General features: G+C 42.1%; 2 protein-coding genes across 2 annotated transcripts; both read left to right on the top strand.

Moving 5' to 3' along the window:
• The first annotated feature begins 4,802 nt into the window (after positions 1-4,802).
• CENPH (centromere protein H) lies at positions 4,803-11,728 on the top strand. Its single transcript, XM_058044192.1, has 9 exons — positions 4,803-4,963; positions 5,056-5,111; positions 6,301-6,367; positions 6,745-6,819; positions 7,492-7,548; positions 8,431-8,494; positions 8,775-8,826; positions 9,988-10,148; positions 10,874-11,728. The coding sequence occupies exons 1-9, from the start codon at positions 4,803-4,805 to the stop codon at positions 10,964-10,966; spliced, it is 786 nt and encodes a 261-aa protein (XP_057900175.1). The 3' UTR covers positions 10,967-11,728.
• Positions 11,729-11,977: 249 nt separating this feature from the next.
• On the top strand, positions 11,978-19,006 carry MRPS36 (mitochondrial ribosomal protein S36). Its single transcript, XM_058044423.1, has 4 exons — positions 11,978-12,063; positions 13,094-13,157; positions 17,437-17,639; positions 18,851-19,006. Exons 1-4 carry the CDS (start codon positions 12,025-12,027, stop codon positions 18,866-18,868), a joined length of 324 nt encoding a protein of 107 aa, XP_057900406.1. The 5' UTR covers positions 11,978-12,024; the 3' UTR covers positions 18,869-19,006.
• Positions 19,007-20,432: the final 1,426 nt, after the last annotated feature.

The following is a 20,432-nucleotide window of genomic DNA, read 5'->3' as shown; positions in this document are numbered from 1 at the left end:
CAAGCTCCATTTCCAGCTGAATTAAAAGCCAGGCAGACACGGTCTCAAACGAGATCACGAACACGGCAGTTGACAGGACGAGGGGCAGTCGAGCTCATGCTGTCGTCCGACCTGGGGAGGCCGGTGACAGCGCCACCTAGAGGGGGGCAAGGCTTTCGCTTGTATCTCCACAGAGCGAGATCTGACGTGGGTGTCGGCACGACACGTGAAACCATTTCGAGTGCGAGAACATGAAAACGTGGATCCGAGAAACAATGATTCAAGTAACAAAGAGACGAGTACTCAGACAGGAGTCGAGACTCAGACTGCACAAGACGACTCGGAAGAGAAATAAAAAGAAACTAAGGACTTTGGGGGAATTCTCTGTTAAGGTCCTGAAAAGAAAAGCGAAACAATGATTTCACATAGAAGCGAAGCCATGAGTTTTATGATGCTTATCTGCATCATTCTTTCATTCATTGCAGTAAGCAATGGGGGTAATATACCTATTAGTCAGCAAAAGCAAAATGTGTGGTAGAATTCTTTGACATCTCTCCCATTTGGAGAGGAATTTTAAGGGTAGAGTTCTTTGACATCTCTCCCATTTGGAGAGGAATTTTAAGGGTAGGATTCTATGTTTTAATAATTCTACTAGTCCTCATACTTGTTATCCCATGCATATTTGCATGTTTAAAACACACTATAAATCGGATAGCAAAAGAAGTTTTCCTGGTGCAAACAGAAGGGGGAGATGTGGGATCTCAGCACCTCAGGAACTGAGGTGCAGAGACCAAGACCACCCTTGGGGGGCTCGGGAGTCCTGGAATGTTGCCAGAAGTGTCTGGTGGCTGGACTTTGATCCTACACAGGAGATGACACCTGTATGAGGACTGGGAGGATTTCACTGGGTGAATGGTGAAGGGATAAGTTAATTAAGGTGTAGAACACAGGGTTTAGGATTTCTGTACAGGGGGGTCTAAAGAAGTAAGATGGAGGAATTGGGGCGTGTCCTGTCCTTCTTCTTCTTCTTCTTGGCCTCCATCTTCTGTGGTGATGGTGGCACTTTGGGATTGGTCTTTACTAGAAGTGCACCGGTTAATAAGAGTAGAAGGTATTGGAGAAAAATCATAAATATCGTACACGTAACTCTGGGTATAAAGATAAGTGACCGCCCCGGAGGCTGGAGAGTGTGCCCATGGCTGACTGCTGTGCAGACCTCTGTTGGGCTGAAAGAAAATCTTTTAGATAAACAATTAATAAACACCAAGACCGAAACAAGATCAGAAGTCTCTCCTCGTCCTTTGAAGCGCCGGGCTGTCCAAGGCCACCCTGGGCCTTTCCAGGTCTTTGAAACAGCCGAGAAACCGAGCAAGTGGCATCCCTGAGAATCTCCGGACATAAATCAGCCAGCAGGAGAAACAGAAAACCAGCAAACATAAATCAACCGTAAAACAGAAGAAAAAGAGAAAAATGAACTCCGACATCTGGCGTCCCTGGACTCCGACACCTTACATTTTGTTTTTCATTAGGAATAAACGGTTCTTAGATGCAATGCTTGTCTCATTTGACTTAACTTTGTTCCTGACCATTTAATTTTAAAATAACTCCTTGCAGTTTCCCACAGTGAAACATGACACTGACATTGCAGGTGACTGCTAGACTGCCATTGAAAGGGGCAGTCCTAGACTATGAGCAGCCAAATATAACACAGAAGTGTTCTGTGATAAAGGCACTTGAATTTCAACCCTGTACTCTCTAAGGAAGTTTTTCTTCCTATGTAACTAAACCAAGATGACAGGATGCTCATGCTCTGGAGATAGCCAATATTCAACTCTGACTTACTGCAGATAAACTGAACATTCTGGCCAAGTACCTGATGGAGCTGTGCATTGTGAATTATGACATGATTCACATCCCACCATCCATGATTCCAGCAGCTGCCCTCTGTTTGTCTCTGAAACTCTTTGATAGATGCATGTTTGTAAGTTGTGCTTGTCAGGCTACCTCCTACTTTGTGACTCAGTGTGCCTAAAGGCCACTCTTATAAGGTGCACACTTCCTCCATTCCTCATGGTATTTCACCATGTTCTTGTCTCCCTGTGTACTACTAAAAGGGGACAGTAGTAGGGCAGTAGCTTTTAAAACCTCCCACTGTGAGACAAGAGACCATAATTGTCTAAGAAAAACTGCAAAGAACCCAGTGTACTTGGATTATTCTAATAGGTTTATCTAATGGATTTCATTCCTTTCAGTTACCACTTCTGCAATGCTACACATCTCTCACTGAGAGTGACATTCTCTCAGTTATACAGCATATGTCAAAGAATGTAATCAATGTGAATAAGTGTGCTGCCAAGCAAAAGGTAAGAATCTTAGGGTGCAGGGGTGTGGGGGGAATATGTGTGGTCATGTGTCAATACATGGCACATAAAGGCTGGTTCAGTAGAGTCACTGCAGACAGACTTAAATAAGATCTGCTTGCTTCTGAGCTGAAGATCTTTATCTTGTGTAGGTGGCATGGACCATCCATGAACGGGGTTTGTGTACTAGGATGGGCCTGGCTTGATCACTGAGAATTAAGTGAGCTGAAATAGTGAACAGGGTAAACATAATCAACGTTATTTCTCTGTAGGCAGTTACAAAGAAATATGCCACTGATGCCAGAATGATTTTTGCTGTTACACTTCCTTCACATATATTCATAGCTCTGTAGATTATTGTTATACATCATTCCTTTGCTGTTATACTTCCTTCATATATATTCATAGCTCTGTAGATTATTGTTGTACATAGTTCCCAGCTAGCCCCAATACTTCCCTTCAGCTTTTCCCTACCCTGATAGGCGGAAAGATAAAACAGATTCCAGAGGCTCCAAACCCCAGGAGTTCAAGGCCCTTATCCTATCTTGGTTCTTTCTGGAAGCCAAGATTGAAAGCAGCTCTTTGAGACACACTTTCAAAAGCAAAGTTTAGCTCCTATCCTTAGACAGCAGGGGGTGGGAGAGGATTCAGAGATGGCTGAACAGGTGGGAATTACTTCATCACTTGTGCATCTAATTGAGAATTCTTGGCAGTTATGTTAATTTGCTAAACTTATAAAACTGTATTCACCACATGTGGCTGGAAGGGCATTTTTCCATATCTTTCCCTGGAGGCCTCCAATAAAGACCAGCTTTTATACTATCTCCCACATTAATATTGGCTCAAAAGTTGGTTGTTTCATTTCTAGGCCTTTAAGATATTACCAGCACTGCCAACACCAAGATAAGCACCATTGAACAGTTGTAGTCCCCCATTATATGGGATCTGGCTAAAAATTTTAAACTTCTATATGAATTTAAGCAGAATGCTGCTCACTGTATATACAAAGTACCTTATTTATATTAAACTTATTAAAGCTGTTATAATTTTTGCTTGGTTGGGTTTTTCCGGTGGGGAGGGCAGCACAGTTACCTTCCTCCTGCAGCTGAGGCATCTCCCTGGAGCCTGTGAGCCGTGCTGAGAGCTTGGCTGAGCTCAGGCCAGCTCAGATGCCCTGGCTGGCCACGCAGCGTGGTGCATGGACAGCAGCACTGCCGTGAGCTCTGCTGTTTGGTGGAGGAGTGTCTGCCAGATTAGACTTGGGGGCAGCAGAGAAATCAGCTGTATGAGGTGGTGATCTGCTCAGCCTGTTGGCAGAGCTCAAAGAGGAAGGAGAAATTGTTGAGGACTCTTGGAGACTGGCTGGGGGAGCCATAATGTACCCGTCCTTAGACAATTACAGAAGCCGTCCAAGGTAGTCAGACATTGGAACAAGGTGCCCAGAGCTGTACAGGAGTCAGCATCCCTGGGTGTGAAAAATGCATATTTTATGATTGGCTTTTCACAAATATTAAAATGAATATTATATGTGTTGTGTTAGACAGTAATGCTGTATTAATTCTCCTAAGTAGTGTGTTAAATATAGCTTTAGGTTATAAAAATGTTAAAATAGAAACTATGCTATGTAGGATACCTTTTTTTAAAAGAAATGACCTGCAGTGAGATAGCAGCCACAGGACACCTAAATCTTTCAGAGAGGACTTATTGCTCTCCTGTCAGAAGAAACAAACTTCTTCCTGCCTCGAAGGCACTATTAGGATTCAGAGGAAGAAGTTGACGATGACCAGACATAATCCTGTGCTTGAATGGAATTTAGGCATCATGTATGAGGTGTATGAATATGCAACAGGCTATTGTTTTTAAGGGTTAATCCTTTGTAGATGTGTGTCGTTTTTCGGGCTTGTGCTGCACCGAAAAAGGCACCCCAACGTCCGTAACTCTTTAGTTCTGTTGTCTCATATTTCTAATTGTCCTAATTCAAATTGTCCAAATTATTATTACTCTAATTGTATTACTATTTTTATAACCATTTTATTACTATTCAACTTTTAAAATTAAAAAAACACAAGTGATTGGCGTTTTTTGCACTGGCCGTATTCAATAATGTGTGAATATGATACATTTCACATTTCAGGTCATGGTTTAATGGTAAACAGGATCATTGTGCTGGGTTGACAGCTGCACTTGCTCTTAAACCCAATTGTTCTATGCAGCAGCTCTCTTCACTTAGTGCTTATTTTTTGCAGTCAATTTTTTACTTCCGTTAGTAGCTTGCACCTATTGCGTCTATCTCCATGTGAGAACTAGGTCAGAGGGAAGAACTATTGCGCTTTACCTAGTGCTCTGACAATGTTTTCCTTTTTCGCTTGCACGTACGGGACCAGGCCACTGAGGGCAGCGCCACCCCGCCGCTATTCTGCGCAGGCGCGGGGGGCGCGAGGCGCGCGTTTTGAAGGTGCTGTCATGGCGGCGCTGAGCGGGGACTCGGCCGCGGCCTCGGCCCCGGGCCCGGTCCCCGCCCCGGCTCCGGCTCCGACCCGACAGCTGGAGCCGACTCCGGCCCCGGCGTTGTACCAGGGCAGCGGCGACGGCTCCGGCGACTTGGATGTCCCCACTCTGGTCCGGTTAGTGCTGGCGGGACGAGACGGGGAGCAGCCCGGGGGTGGGATGAAGGGATGCGCAGCCTCTGACCGTTGTCGCTTTACTCCCGCCGCAGCTTGAGGGACCAACTGAAGGAGCAGCTCATAGAGCACAACACGGCTATTCTTGCCGGTAAGTATATCCCTCCCCGCAGTGGGATGTTGCACTAACAAAGAATGGGATGTGGCATTTATATTTTAATATATAAATATGTATTTACATAGTTTGTTAATCTTTTCTTTAATTATTTATTAAGAGTGTTCCTTACCATAATGATGGGGGTTTTTTCCTGGCTGTACATTTTAACACATTTTCTATGCAGCTTTTGAGACATATTTGAGTGTTTGCAAAGATGCCATATAGCTGCTGCTCACTGTCCTCTCCTTCCTTTTCTGGGTTTGAACTTTAGGTTCACCTGACATGTAGTGATGGTTTTCAGAAATCTGGTCACTGGGGCTGAAGTCTTGCCAAAAGTTTATCAAACTGTTTGGCAGCAATACTGATTTAAGGTGTTTCCATTACCTGTAGAGTCATGAGATTATTTGGGTTAGAAGGGACATTAAACACATCTGGTTCCTAACCTCCCACCAGGCACAGCCACTTCCACTAAATCATCCTGCTCAGAGCCCTATTCAACCTGACAACCTGATCTTGAACACTCCCAGGGATGAGGCATCCACAGCTTCTCTGGGCAATCTCTCGACCAGTGCCTCATCACCCCACAGTATATCTAACTTAAACCTACCATCTTCCAAATACAAACTACATACCTTAGTAAAAAGCTCTTCTCCAGCTCTCTTGTAAGCTCCTTCATTTGCAAGGACTCAGCAAAATCCCCATCCTCCTTCTCCAAGCTGAACAACCACTCTCTCACCCTTTTCCTCATAGGAGAGGTGCTCCAGCCCTCTGATCATTGCCCTCCTCTGGACCTTCTCTAAGAGATCCATGTCCTTCTTATGCTGGGAATCCCAGGCCTAGATGCAGCACACCAGTCTGCCAAGAGCTCTGTAGAGGGGCAGAATCACCTCTCTTGACCAGCTGGACACATTTCTGATACAGCCCAGGGTGCAGTTGGGTACATGCTCTTCCGTTGAACTATCCAGTTGCATACATGGAGCGATGGCAAGAACCAGCTCTAGCTTATCTAAAAAATGCTAAATTAATTTTTTCTCTGATACAGCTGGTTGATAGCGTAGCCTCATTAACAGTAAAAGATAATAAAGCTTTGAGGTAGAAGTAAGAAATAACTTGTTCACACAAAAATGCTAATCGTTTGTGCTCTGTAGGTTGTATTTAAAAGTCTCTGTTGTGCTTGTTTTAGCAACATTGTCTTTTGCAGGTCAGGAAAATTTCCTTGATCATGAAATTGAAGAAAACTTTAGCCAGAGGTATGTCACGGGATAGCTTCAAAATTCTCTTCTAGTTATTCCTTCCTAGTGAATTGCTGGATTTACAATCAGTACTTCAGAAAAGATTGGTGAAAATAATGGAATCTAAGAAGAATTGTGGGGAAGAAATGCTGTATTCATCCTCCCAATGTACTTCTGTATCTGATGTGGGTTTTAAATTTGCAGTCCTTTACATGATGGCTAGAATTCGCTGATATAGTTCCACATGCTAAATTAATCCTGGCCCTAATGATTTGTGGCTCACATGAAAAATTCTAAAATTAGATATGTAGAAAGCAAGTTAAAATGTGACACTGCTTTTAAACTCTGTTATCTTCACACTCAGTTTGTCTGTCTAATTGCTTTTTGTCTTTCAGTGCCACACAAAATTTGAAAAGAGATCTAGAAAATGCAAAAGTCTCTTTGCAGAACAGGACGATGGCCTTGCAAAGGTAGAATTTTCTTCACCCTTTACTTTGAGCTTTTCTCTGTGTGTGTGCGTACATAGATGCATATATACATAGGTACAGGATTTTAAAGTGATATGGGAGACTGGGGAGATTTTAAGTACCATTGAACAATAGGAATGCTGTAGAAAACAAAGCAAAAAAAAAGCCCACCAAAACAAAAAAACTTACAGGTTGAAATGTGTACACCCAAAAGCTCCTTTACAGTTGGGAAAGAGTGACTGTACAGGATCAGTAAGCATATTTCTTGGCAGTATTTTCCAAATGCCTATGAGAAGATGGAATTTAATAATGTTAGGCATGTGTTTCATGGCTGTTTATTTGAATTTACACTTTTGCCCAGCTTCCTTTCTGTAGACTCTGGGATTAATGGTGTCCAAATATGTTAGTCAAGAGAAAAAGGAGTTGTCATTCTCACAAATAATCATTGATGTATCTTTCCTGTCCTGAGAGTTAAGCCCCATTATTTAAGGAGTGTTGTATTTTAAAGGTACTGAGTATTTTGTTTATATAATTCCAATGTGAAAGTGGACGAAAGTGGAATCTTGGAAATTATGTTCTTATATTACTTATTTAAATCTGCTTCTCTCTGTTTCCTGCTTTTCTCAGTTTCTTATGAGTTCTCATCAGTCATATGCTATTTCTTGCAATATGCAGGACCCAAATTGTGGATGCTCTCAGAAACAAATTGAAACAAGATGATGAGGACTCACGGTAAGGTGTTCTTGGGAGTCAGACAGCTAGAAAGCAATGAACTTTGCACAGTTTATTGTGACACATTTCTAGATTATTTCATTTTACCTCTTGTGAAAGCAAGCTTCCTTTTTCTAGATTTGACAGAATGATATAGTGTCTACCTTCTGGCTAGAATCAGCATGATCAGACTTCATACACCCATGGTAGATTTGCAGTTGGGCTCTGAATTTACCCACCTTTGATTACAGAGATCATAACTCTTGATTCACTAGTGAGAACTGCTTGTAGCCAAGAGAGCTTTTTGTCTTTAGTTCCTAAATTACCTGCATTTATGATAGCTGAACACTTTACAGGCTTGTAACAGGGCCTTGCGTCTGCTTTGCTGCCTTTATATATTAACTATGTAGGAGCAAAATGTCTTTGAAATAGAACTGAAAGCTTAAACATTTTTAAAAGTAGCTTTTTGTTGCCTGCCAATTATTAACAGGTGGATGCATATGAAGTGTAATATGAGAAATTTAATTTCTGTCAGAAATACAGGTAAGGGATTGCATCTCCTTGATTTAGGAGCTTTAATTCATAGCCATTTCCAGATGGCTAGGCTTTCTTGATGCCATCCAAACTCTGTGATGTAAAATGTTGGGCAGACTTAAATGAAATCTTAGAAGAATTGAGAGGGAAGTAATGGAACTCTTTGGCCTCTACAGTGACATTGAGTATATTAACTGTAAAAAGAAGGGATGTTGTAAGTGTAAGTGCAAAAAGAAGTGACACATATTACTAATTTGCTATTAGGAGAAATCAGAAATTCTTTATTTAAACTAAATAAAGTTGATTTAAACATTTATGATATTGACTTATATTAGTGGTCTTAAGGTATGTAACTGTTTCCTTCCTTAGTCTGATCCTGGAAACAATGCAACGCATACTATTGCTCAGCTGGACAATAATTGACTATCAGCAGGTGAGTGGCAGTTGAAGCTTCTGTTACTGTAGTGCAGGTAAATCAACCTCAGCGTGGGAAGGAGTGCACTTGGAAAGCAGCATGACTGCACAAGTCATTCAAAGCTAAATATGTGGTAACGTGTGCAGTTCCTACTGCTGTCAAAATTAAGGATTACTTCAAGTGATCATGTAAGTAAGTCTGGCTTAGAGTTATCCTTAGCTGTTTTTGGGGATTGAATTAGCATCTTTCAGTATTTTTGAAGACAAGAGTCTGGAAAATACTTTTTGTTTTCTTTCAGCAAGTACATCAGAAGGAACAGCAGCTGATTGACATTAAAACGGACAGACTCTGTAAGTGTGTTACCTGTATTGACTTTGGTTTGTATTTTAATGTAGAGTTCATATAGTTCATATTTTAAAGTTACTCTTGTAGTAATATTAATTTACATGGGAAGCAGCAAAACTCAACACAGTTATAAAACTTGTTAAAAGGGTAGAAAGAGATGAGCTGTTGTGTTCCCTACTTGTGAGACTGACACATTAGAATGAGAGATGCAAGACAATACTCAAAAACAATGTGGCAGCATTTTATTATTTCAGGTAAGCTCCTCAGAAAGTTACACATTGTTTAGTCATTTAAATCAGCCTTACAGCACCTAAAAGATACTTTTTTGTCCTATGGCACATTTATGAGGTATTTGCAGAATAGAGAGGGAATTTGCTTAGAAAGAAGTATACATATATTGGTTTTCAGTAGTCTTGTTAGAGTGGGTCAAATTTAGACGTGACATCAATATTCAGAACTTCATATGGTAAATGTGTTCTTTGAATGTTCTTTCTTTCGTGACCAGGTTTGCCACCAATTCTAACAGCTATTGTTTGATTCACGTGCAGGGAGTTGTGTATATGTAGACAATAATGAACGAACCCAGTGAAATACCTGTTCACATGGGAAAAATGAACATACTGATATCTCTGCAGATAAAGGAAGGAATGCTCTGCCGGCATTCTTTCAACACATGAACTGCCCCTAAACACTTTTAATCAGTCTAGTTTTTAACCTGGTTTCCTATAAAAATAGTAATATTCGCTGGTCATGTTTATATTCTCCTTGTATGACTTTGGAATTTGGTTTCAGTGAAATCTGAAAAAGGAGTAAGGGTCTTTAAAAGGTATAAAAAAGACCTATAAAAGTTGTGGCACTCAAAAACAGGGTATAGGAAAGAGATGCAAATTTCTCCCTATGTGAGGGAAATGCAGGCAGCATACAATGTACATTCTGTTTTACAGTTGACCAGGGAACCAACTGATATAGTTTGATAACCAAGTAGCCACAGCGTGTGTTGCTTCTTTCATAAAAGAAATATATTGAGGAATATATGAGGGAAGGAGTGGAGTGTGAAATAAGGATTATGCACTGGAAGTGCTTTAGGTGGCTGTGAGGAAAAGAGTATCTTCAGTTCTACTGTGCACATAACTATTTAATGCTTAATTTTCCTAATAATGTAACAGCACTGACAAAATATGGAGGAGAGAAACTACAGCAAATTCGTACCATGAAGAAAAGACAAAAGAAGAAACAAGCATATGTGAATGTATGTGAAACAGAGAAGATGCTTTATAAATTAGAAAAAGAAAGATGGATTACTACAATAATTCAACATGTGTTCCAGGTAATGTTGTGTGGCTTTTAGAACCAAGTTTACAATTTTTGATTACACTCAAGATATTATACTGTATGGCAAATATAACTTAGAAAACAATTTTGTGTTGTTAAAACCTTTAAGTTTATCAACGGAAGAACTGTGTATAGAAGAAAAACTTCTGCTTTAAAGGCTAAGAGAATGAAATGGTCACAAGCATCTTCGCATTATTTTTTTGCAGAGTTTAGAGACAGTCTTACATCTCAAATTCAGAACAAGAAATTTAACATTGTATTGGCATTTAGATAAGAGTCTAAAACTATCTCTTGGCTTTGTATTCCTGAAATTTTCTCAGCCCTAAGTAGAGCAAATTCTCTTTGGTTAAATTTAAATTCCCCTTTTCGATCCAGAATGGCAGGGTGAGAATGTTAACTGTTATTTTTGTTGAGGCAAACTTTATTTCATATTGTTAAAAACGTTCTCTAGGTTTCTGTATTTAACATAGAGGTAGTATGCAAGGCCCTCTAGAAAATAAAAAAGCGTGGATTTGGGGTTTTTTTGCCTATGTATCAACAATAGGATTTAAAGCAATACTTCCCTTTCTCCTTTTTCCCTCCATCCTGCCTACTTCAAACACTTGTGAATTTCAAGGGCTTTCAAATTAAAATTATAAAGCAGACTTTCTTTAAGATATTTTACTAGGAATTGTCCTTTACAAGGGCTTGTTTTAACCTGTAAATCTTTCTCATTTATAGAACATCATAATTGGAAGCAGAATTAACTGGGCAGAAGATGAATCTTTAAAGGCAATTGTTCTACAGCTTGAAAAAAATGTAGTGAGTCTGTGAGTCAGGAGATGTGGTGTTTATTTTATACATTGTGTGCATTTTAACTAAATTTGATAAATTTTAATTTTTTAATTTAAATTTAATTTTTGATCTTAAATTTTAAAATTTGACTTTTGTGGAAGATGTTGTTCTCTCCAGAGAAATAGACTGTGTCAAAGGGGGTGGTAGAGCTGATGAAATGAAACTACCTGAAGATTCGTTTCTCAGGCTGTCCTGTCTAAGCACTTCTTTTCCTCTGAGAGGCAGCAAGAACACAAGAAAAGTTTCAAGGTTTCATGTAGAAGTGGACTTAAACTGAGGATTTGCTGTACCCCTTCCCTGGGGACCAGCAGCCATAGAGCTCAAGCAGGGTGCACAACCCTGCTCAGTCCCAGTCAAATGCTCAGTCAGGAAAATTTATGGGCAAGTCTGGAGTTGGGACTATTTTTGGTTTTAAGGCATTATGTATAATTTTAAACACCAAAAATTTTTCCTCCTGTTCGCACTGAGTCTTGTCTGCAGAGGTGACTTCATACTGTTGACTGTGCAGCTAAGCAATGTTTGAATTGCATGTCTTCACTAGAATTTGCGCTTTTTAAACTTGGTGTTCTTTGTTTGATGTTTGAAGGAAATTGACTCTTGGGGCATAGCACAGTTTAGGAATGTGTAGTGTCCCTTATTATCTTGGTCTGTAGCTTCACTTTTAACTTGGTGAGTGATCGCCAGCTATTTTTTGTAGGTGGATGCCTTTATCTAATAATAAAACACTGATTTTACTGAAAATGTTTTGCTTGGTTTGGAGTTTTTTTAAACTCACGGTAAAGTGGGTGGTTTGGCAGGCCAGGCCCCGCCCCTAGACAGGCCCCGCCCCTAGACAGGCCCCGCCCCTAGACAGGCCCCGCCCCTAGACAGGCCCCGCCCCTAGACAGGCCCCGCCCCTAGACAGGCCCCGCCCCTAGACAGGCCCCGCCCCTAGACAGGCCCCGCCCCTAGACAGGCCCCGCCCCTAGACAGGCCCCGCACGTACCGGCGTTGGGGGCTGTGGGCGGGGCCCCGAGCTGCCCCTCAGGCTCCTCACCATGGGCAGCAAGATGGCGGCCGCTACAAGGGCGGTGCAGGTAAGGGCGGCCCCGGGACGGCGTGTCTGAGACAGCCGGAGCCCTGGCTCGGGCGGCGGGGCTCGCTTCTGCTGCTGCCACCGAGCAGCAGGTCGAGACGGCCGCAGGATGAGGAGACGCCGCCGGGGCGGCCGGTGTCCTTGGGGAGAGCTGTGCAGCCGCGTGCACACGGTGTCGCAGGTGCCGGACGCTGTGATAGCAGCGGGTGCGGAGCTGGCTGGCAGCTCCTTCCTAAGATGGGCCTCTGTAAGGTGAAAGTGCTTTGTACAGGCAGAGCACAGCTCGCGATTCCGTGTGCTAAAGCACTGTGGAACCATGGCATGGTTTGGATCGGAAGGGACCTTAAAGGTCACCTAGTTGCAGCACCCCCCTGCCGTGGGCAGGGACACCTTTATTAGACCAGGTTGCTCAAAGCTCCATCCAACCTGGTCGTAGGCACTTCCAGGGATGGGACAGCCACAGATGCTGTGGGCATCTTCTGCCAGTGCTGCAGCACCCTCAAAATAAAGAATTTCTTCCTAATCTTCCTAATGTTTTTAATCCAAACCTGCCCTTTGGATTGTAAGGTCTCCCCAGTGCATTCTTCAGGCTGAACAACCTCAGCACTCAGCCTGTCTCACAGGAGAGGTGAGGACAACCCTCTGAAGATCTTAACAGCCCTGCTTTGGACTCACTCCAGTCCATGTATTTTTTTTTCCTTTGGGGACCCCAGAGCTGGACGCAGCACTCTGGATGGGTTCTAACCAGAGCACATTGCATTGTGATTGCATTTATGCAATAGCAGTGGTTGTTTCTGCATACACACAGACTGATGGGAAAAGGAAGACAAAGCCTGTAACTGCTCTGGACCTCAGGGTGCAGGACTACTTTTTAAAGTAGACTTCTTCCTGAGGTGAACTTAGGACTTCAAGAAGCAGTAAGCGTATCAGAGTAGTGCAGCAGAGAGCAGCTGTTTAGAGTGATTGGTTGATACATTTTATTATTCACGGTAACCTGTGTCTGTTTCTCCCACTGCCTGGTCTCCTTCTAGGTAGTCAAGCCACATACTCCATTAATAAAGTTCCCAGACAGAAAAAGTGGTCCCAGACCTAAAAGTAAGTATTTTGGATATGGATACAGCTTGCGCCACATTTCTTTACATGGACTGTTTTATTTAAAAACCGGGACCCAATTTCTCTCTTTCAGCTATACAGCTGAACTGAGTTGGAGTGAGGTTTTTGAAACATGCTTGGTTTATTTTGAAGGCAACTCTTGAACTTTCTCCACAACTTCTTTTCTGTGCAGCTGTGTGTAGACACATAGTGCATGCAGATCTATTTTTTTTTTTGTCAAGGATTTCCAGTGTTTGTGTTCTACTTTATATAAAGTCACATTTTCCCAAATATTAATATTTACTGAAGTTACTGTGCCCAAGTCAGTTTGAAGCAGCTTTAGTTATTCAGTGATATTTGCATAAATTATGTTGCATTTTCCTCATTTTTTCTTAGTTAAAGTGTGTGATGTATTTTCTGCTGTTTTTTCAAAACATAATTATAGCTGGGAGATCCAACCCAATGTACATTTTAAGAAGTATTTTCTTGTGTTACTAACTAATGTTAAGGAAAAAAAAAATTCATTGCAATCTTTGTCATTAACTTTTATACCTGTGTTGATATTTATGGTATTCCCAATACTATTATATTTAAACAACAAACTTATATTAGCAATATGTTGATTTAGAAGTCCTTTTGGGTCAAAAAGCATCTGAAAGAAAAGTAGAAGTTGTCTTTAAAAGCTCTGTTACATTATTCTCACTTCTTTTGATATTATACTATGCCTAGTTATTTGTCAGGATTACCAAGCCCACAGTTTAGCTTGAAGTTTAGTTTAACATTTGAAAGCCTCCACAGTGCATATAAATGCCTCTTCTGACTTGCCTGTGAACTCTTCAGGAACTATTTTCTGCAATAACTTTCTGTAAAACTTCTGCACATTTTGCACAGTTCAGCCAAATGCACCACCTCTCATGCCAGTGAACTAGTTTCTCAAAAGCTTGAAAATGTGTTTCTGACCTCTTATTTATCTCTGTGTCAGAAGACTCTTGTGACTGTATCTTTTAAGTATGTTAGACTTTTCTACCTTCATCAGGATCTGTTATCTTGTTAGTAAACTGCAACCTACTTTGTCTTGCTTGAATACTGTAGCAAAATCTGCATTTAATTGTACCAGATTGTTGCTCCTACATCACTAAATGGCTCCTCAGAGCAACTAGGGATGTGAAAGGCCAGCCAAATTCCAGTGGGCCTATTAATGCTGCAACATTATGGTCTCAAACAGGGAAGGGAGAGATGTAGTAGAGACTGTAATAGAACTAAAGCAGCAACAGTAAAATTTCTGATTACTGCAGTTCTCATGTTTTTAATTCACTAATGAGTCTATTCCAACTACACTTCAGACTGAAACATACAGTAGAGGAAAATCCTTGACAAATCTCTAGACTTTCGTGGTCGGTGAAACAAACTTAGAGAAACTGCTGCTTTTTTTTTTTTTTTTTTTTTTTGTAGTATGTTAGGTGTATTATTTCTTGAAACAAAAATACTTTGCCCCCTGTTCACAATAAATATGCTACTCCTGATGGGCTCACTTCTGCCTTGCTCTGTTTGGGATCTTCCATTATTACTGAACCACCTTGGGACTTTCAGACCCAGTCTTCTGACTGACAGCTTCTTAATATGCCTCTCAATGGTAGTTTCATCACAGTGCTGCAAGTGTTTGATTGTTTGTCCCAATCCTGCAACTGCATCGGATTCATTAAGGCTAAAACTTCATTAAGGCTCCCTTCTCCTTTGTGGTCATTGGTCTTGCTGGAGCCAAGAAGGGCGAAGGCAGGCAAAACTGTGCTGTTGTAGCTGCTCACATGCTTTTGCACATGCTGTTTTCGTGCTGCTTATTTTATAGTCATATAGAGTTTCTGTCCAGCTGTTAGATGTTGCACTTGTCTTGCTCAATTTTCTGGAGCATTGGGAAGGACTTCTGTGGAAGCATTCAGCTTTGTCAGGTGTTATACCCTTACATATCACAGGGTGGCTAGAAGGTTGGAAGAGAACTTCAAGATCATCGAGTCCAACCCATGCCCTGACACCTCAGCTAAATCATGGCACTGAGTGCCACATCCAGTCTTTTCTTAAACACATCCAGAGATGGTGACTGTACTACCTCCCCAGGCAGACCAATTCAGTACTTTATTACTTGTTAGTTAAAAAAACTTTTTCCTGATATCCAACCTCTACTTCCCTTGGTGCAGCTTAAGACTCTGTCCTCTCATTCTGTCAGATTTTGCCTGGACAAAGAGACCAACCCCCACCTGACTACAACCACGTTTCAGGGAGTTTTAGAGAGTGTTAAGGTCACCCCTGAGTCTCCTTTTCTCCAGGCTAAACACCCACAGCTCCCTCAGTTGTTCCTCACAGGGTTTCTATTCCAAGCCCCTCACCAGCCTCGTTGCCTCCTCTGGACCTGCTCGGGTGTCTCAAGGTCCTTCCCAAACTGAGGGCCCAGAGCTGGACACAGCACTCAAGGTGCTGCCTCACCAGTGCCGAGTACAGGGAAGGGTGACCTCCCTGCTCCTGCTGGCCACACTGTGCCTGACACAGGCCAGGATGCCACTGGCCTGTAAGGGCACCAGGGCACACTGCTGGCTCGTGTTCAGCCGCTGTCACCAGCACCCCCAGGTCCCTTTCTGCCTGGGCACTGTCCAGCCACACCATCCACAGCCTGTAAAATTACTGGGGGTTACTGTGGCCAAAATGCAGGACTTGACAACTGGACTTGTTAAACTTCATCCTGTTGGACTCTGCCCATCCATTCAGTCATTCCAGGTCTCTCTGCAGAGCCCTCCCACCTTCCAACAGATCAACACACAATCCCAGCTCAGTGTCATCTGCAAATTCACCACTGAAAGCCTCAATCCCCTCATCCATGTCATCAGTAAAGACATTGAACAGCACTGGCCCCAGCACAGACCCCTGAGGGACACCCCTGGTGAGCAGCCACCAGCTGGATGCAGCACCATTCACCAGCCCCCTCTGGGCCCGGCCATCCAGCCAGTTCCTAACCCAGCACAGAGTGCTCCTGTCCAAGCCGTGGGCTCCCAGCTTTTCCAGGAGTGTGCTGTGGGAGACAGTGCCAAGGCCTTGCTGAAGCCCAGGTACACAACATCCACAGCCTTTCCCACATCCACCAGGCAGGTCACTTGGTCATAAAAGGAGTCCAGGTTGGTGAAACACGACCTGTCCCCCCTAAACCTGTGCTGGCTGGGTCTGACACCCTGGCCATCCTGTGAGTGCTGTGTGCTGGCACTCGGTATGAACTGCTCCATAACCTTACCTGGTACAGAGGTCAGGCTAACTGGCCTATAATTGCCAGGATCCTCCTTCCCACCCCTTTTATGAATGGCAGTCACACTGGCCAGTTTCCAGTCCTCTGGAACCTCACCAGTGAGCCAGGACTGGTGGTAAATGATGGAGAGCAGCTTTGCAAGCTCATCTGCCAGCCCCCTCATCACCTGGGATGGATCCTATCCCATATATAGGACTGAGTCCTGAAATGAACATATTGCTATGATCTCTGTCCTGCCTAGTGGGGCAACTGCATATTTCCATTGTAAAATCAGCTATGGTGGGACAGACTTAAGGTTTGGAACACTGACTGTGACATTGCCCTTTTGTCATCTCTTCTATCTGCACAATCAAGGCAACTTTTCTGATGTGAATTCCTGAAGCTTAGCTCCTGGTCCTCACCTGTGAAGAACTTCATGCACTCCTTGGTCTTTACATTTCATTAACATTGACTGCTGATGCCTGATACTTGGTGGTCATTCTGCACATCATTAACAAAATGTGATAGGATGCCATTTTGTAATATTAAAAATGGGTGCAGCCCTGCATTGCATGTTGCGGCCTGTTCTGGCTGCGAGCTTTATCTTTCTGTAAGCCTCTAGATCTTTTTCACTTGTCTGTCTTTTCAGTTGTAGTAAACTAAAAGCATCATCTCAGTTATCTTCTAGATAATTGCCCACACACAAACATTTACATAACTTTATGCTTTTTCTCCGAGTACAGCTTCTCAGTGAAAAAGCCATTGTTAGGGTGTATGTTGATCTTTCGTCTCCACATCAGCATTTCTGCCATTCATACTACTGTCAGCATTTTTAGAGTCTGCACTTGATACATTTAACAACAATAAAAACAGGTTGTGAGAAGTAGAGTGATTAAATTCTTTTATGTGTTTGTTGTAGTGAATAAGATTTTCAGGCAATGGTAGATTTTATTGGCTGCTTATTAATTTTACAGTCTAGTAATATTTCTGTAAATGGTTTTAAAATCTGGGTTTCAGTACAGGAATCTCTACAAGCAAGTATGCCATCTCTCCTTGCTTCAAAAGCACAGGAATCTGTAGGAGGCACATCACCAGCCTTTCAAAATATTTCACGTGTTAGTAGAGTACAAGGCACACCAGACACTTCTGAATTAGCAAGAAGTTTACCTCAGAAATACAGAAGGAGACAAATGTCAGATGAAGAGATTGAGTATATTCAAGTAAGTTTTCTTCTTTAATTTCTACTTCTTCTGGTATGGTACTACATAGTAATTCTTTATAAGAGTGTGCCCTGGGCTTTCATGGTTTTCATATGCAGTACCCAATGTACCAATTCTTAATACAGAAGGTACCAAATTTCACTGCATAGTAGCATGGTACCACTGAGTAGAGAGATTTGGACTTAGAACAGATGTGCAGGTAAGCTGGTGATAGTCACAGCCTGCATTAATTGTCACCACTACCTGTTTTATAACAGCTGTTTAAAGTGTAATTTGACTTTGCTGAGCAGGATCACAGACGTTCTTAGACCAGAAAAGGCTATTACCAGGTGATCAAAGTACAAAATATTTCTCAAATTAGTTTTATAAGTTATTTATTAGTAAATTAACTATTGTATTTCTACTAGTGGAAACATTTTATTAAACTTGATATAAGTATTTTCTGCAATACTTGTAAATATGACATTTTACATGAAAGGCAAGAAAAACCTGCTTCTATTCTTCAACAATTCTGAGTTGTAAAAACTGATGGTTGAAAAGGGACAATGCACAAAATTTGAGGAATTTGTGAGGTGATGGTGAGTTTGAAATTAAAAGATGCTTGCAAAGTTTTGTTAAATGGTAAGGGCATAACCGTGTTAGTAGAGGAAATCTAGAAATCTTCTTGTGTGCAAGTAGGCTGCATCTATATAGCAGAAGTAAAATCAGTTATTTCTCACAGTAATACACTTTTTGACTTTTTGCATGTTTGGTTAACAGTGAGGTAAGTTGTAAAATAATTTTGTTGGAAAAATAATTAACTGAATGCCTTTCTGATTTCTCATTAAGATTGTAATGACTCTGTTTGGCTTTGTTTTTACTTTGCAGTTTGGAATGTAGGCAGTGAAAGTTATTTTAAAACTTGTATCTGTTAGCATTGCGTTTGTCAGACCTTTTGAAGTATAAGAGTCAGGTTTCTTCAGAGAAAGAGACATGGAAGCAGCTGTAACTGTAGGTGGCATGTGTTGTCTTGCTCAATTTTTTTGTACTTTCCCTTGAAAAAAATGTAGCCATGACTGGTGGAAGCTGATATCCACGCTATCTGTTCTTATATAGGTCAATATTAAAACTAGAACTGTGTCTCTTAGTCTATAACAGTGTAAAAGAGAATTTTATCTCAGTTTCAAGTTCTATTAGTGGAATATATTTAACTGTATGATTTTCTTTTACAGCGTGGAGGTCCAGAATAAATGTAGAAGATAGTTTCTTGGCCACTGTTGAAGAATGAGGTATTATATTCACAATAAAGGCATTAAATTAAAACGCCTTAATATTAAAAATTATTGTATACTAATAGCTTTAATAAAATCCCATATGATGGGTGAGAAGATTGACACAACACACAAGATACTGATTTGTTTGTGACTGAGAAGGATTTTATGTTGATGGCTAATAGCAATTGAATATATATGATGTCTGCACCATTAAAATATTTTTCTAATTAGCCATTTGAAAAGTCAGCAATCTAACAGAGTCATTTTATTTTTCCACTGGTTGAGATCACAAAGTCACAGAATGGATCAGGTTGGAAGGAACCACAATGGGTCATTTTTATTGACCTTCCTGCTCAAGCAGGGTCATCCCAGAACATATGGCACAGGATTGTGTCCAGATGGTGCTTGAGTATTTCCAGTGAGGGAGACTCCACACCCTCTCTGAGCAATCTGTTCCAGTGCATGGTTACCTGCACAGTTAAGAAGTTCTTCCTCATATCCAGGCGGAACTTCCTGGGCATCAGTGTCTGCCCACTGCCTCTTGTTCTACTTCTTTGCACCACTAGGAAGAGCCTGGTCCATCTTGGCAATTTCCCTTCAAGTACTGATAAACACTGATGAGGTCTCCTCTCAGTTCTATTTCCTCGAGGCTGAACGGCCCCAGCTCTCCCTGTCTTTCCTCACAAGAGAGATGCTCCAGAGCCCTAATAAAATTTTTTGCCCTTTGCTGGACCCACTCCAGCAGCTCCATGTCTCTGTTGTCCTGAGGAGCCCAGAACTGGACACAGCACTCCAGGTGAGGCCTCAGCAGGGCTGAGTAGAGGGGCAGGATCACCTCCCTCCACCTGCTGGCAATGCTCTTCCCAATGCCCCCAGGATGCCATTGGCCTTCTTGGCCACCAGGACACACTGCTGGCTCATGGAGAGCTTCTTGTCCACCAGGACCCCCAGGTCCTTCTCCACAGAGCTGCTCCCCAGCAGGGCAGCCCCAGCCTGTGCTGTGCTGGGGTTGTTCCTCCCCATGTGCAGGACCCTGCACTTGCCCTTGCTGAATTTCAGATGGTTCTTTGTCCATCTCCATCCTGCTGAGGTCCTTCTGAAGGGCTGCACAGCACTCCAGGGTATCAGCCACTCTGCCCAGCTCTGTGTTCTCAGTGAATTTGCTGAGGAGGCATCTGCCCCTTCATCCAAGTCATGGATGAATAAGTTAAACAGTACAGCATTGAACACCACTAGGGGTGACACTAGAGGGACACCACTAGGGACAGGCCTCCAATGTGACACTGATTGTAACCCTCTGGGATCTGTTGTTCAACCAGTCCTTGATCCACCTCACTGTCCACTCATGCAGCCTGCATTCCTGAGTTTGTCTATGAGGATGTTAACAGACAGCGTTGAAATCCCTACTGATATCAAGTAGACAATATCCACTGCCCTCCCCTTACCATCCAGGTAGTTATTTCCTTGTGGAAGGCAATCAGGTTGGTCAATATTTGCTTCTATTGAAGCCCTGTTAATATTCCTGATCATCTTCTTGTCA

This window comes from Melospiza georgiana, chromosome Z, assembly GCF_028018845.1.
Source record: "Melospiza georgiana isolate bMelGeo1 chromosome Z, bMelGeo1.pri, whole genome shotgun sequence".
Classification (NCBI taxonomy): Eukaryota; Metazoa; Chordata; class Aves; order Passeriformes; family Passerellidae; genus Melospiza; species Melospiza georgiana.
The sequence above is the reverse complement of the archived record's forward strand: the minus strand, read 5'-3'. Positions and strand labels throughout refer to the sequence as shown.

Bases quoted from the DNA above. Each gene is read 5' to 3' on its own strand.
- CENPH (XM_058044192.1), top strand. From the start codon at position 4,803: ATGGCGGCGCTGAGCGGGGACTCGGCCGCGGCCTCGGCCCCGGGCCCG. The intron at 4,964-5,055 runs GTTAGTGCTGGC...CTCCCGCCGCAG, and splicing joins GATGTCCCCACTCTGGTCCG to CTTGAGGGACCAACTGAAGG. The intron at 6,820-7,491 runs GTAGAATTTTCT...TGCAATATGCAG, and splicing joins AGGACGATGGCCTTGCAAAG to GACCCAAATTGTGGATGCTC.
- MRPS36 (XM_058044423.1), top strand. From the start codon at position 12,025: ATGGGCAGCAAGATGGCGGCCGCTACAAGGGCGGTGCAG. The intron at 12,064-13,093 runs GTAAGGGCGGCC...GTCTCCTTCTAG, and splicing joins CCGCTACAAGGGCGGTGCAG to GTAGTCAAGCCACATACTCC. The intron at 13,158-17,436 runs GTAAGTATTTTG...TCTGGGTTTCAG, and splicing joins AAGTGGTCCCAGACCTAAAA to TACAGGAATCTCTACAAGCA.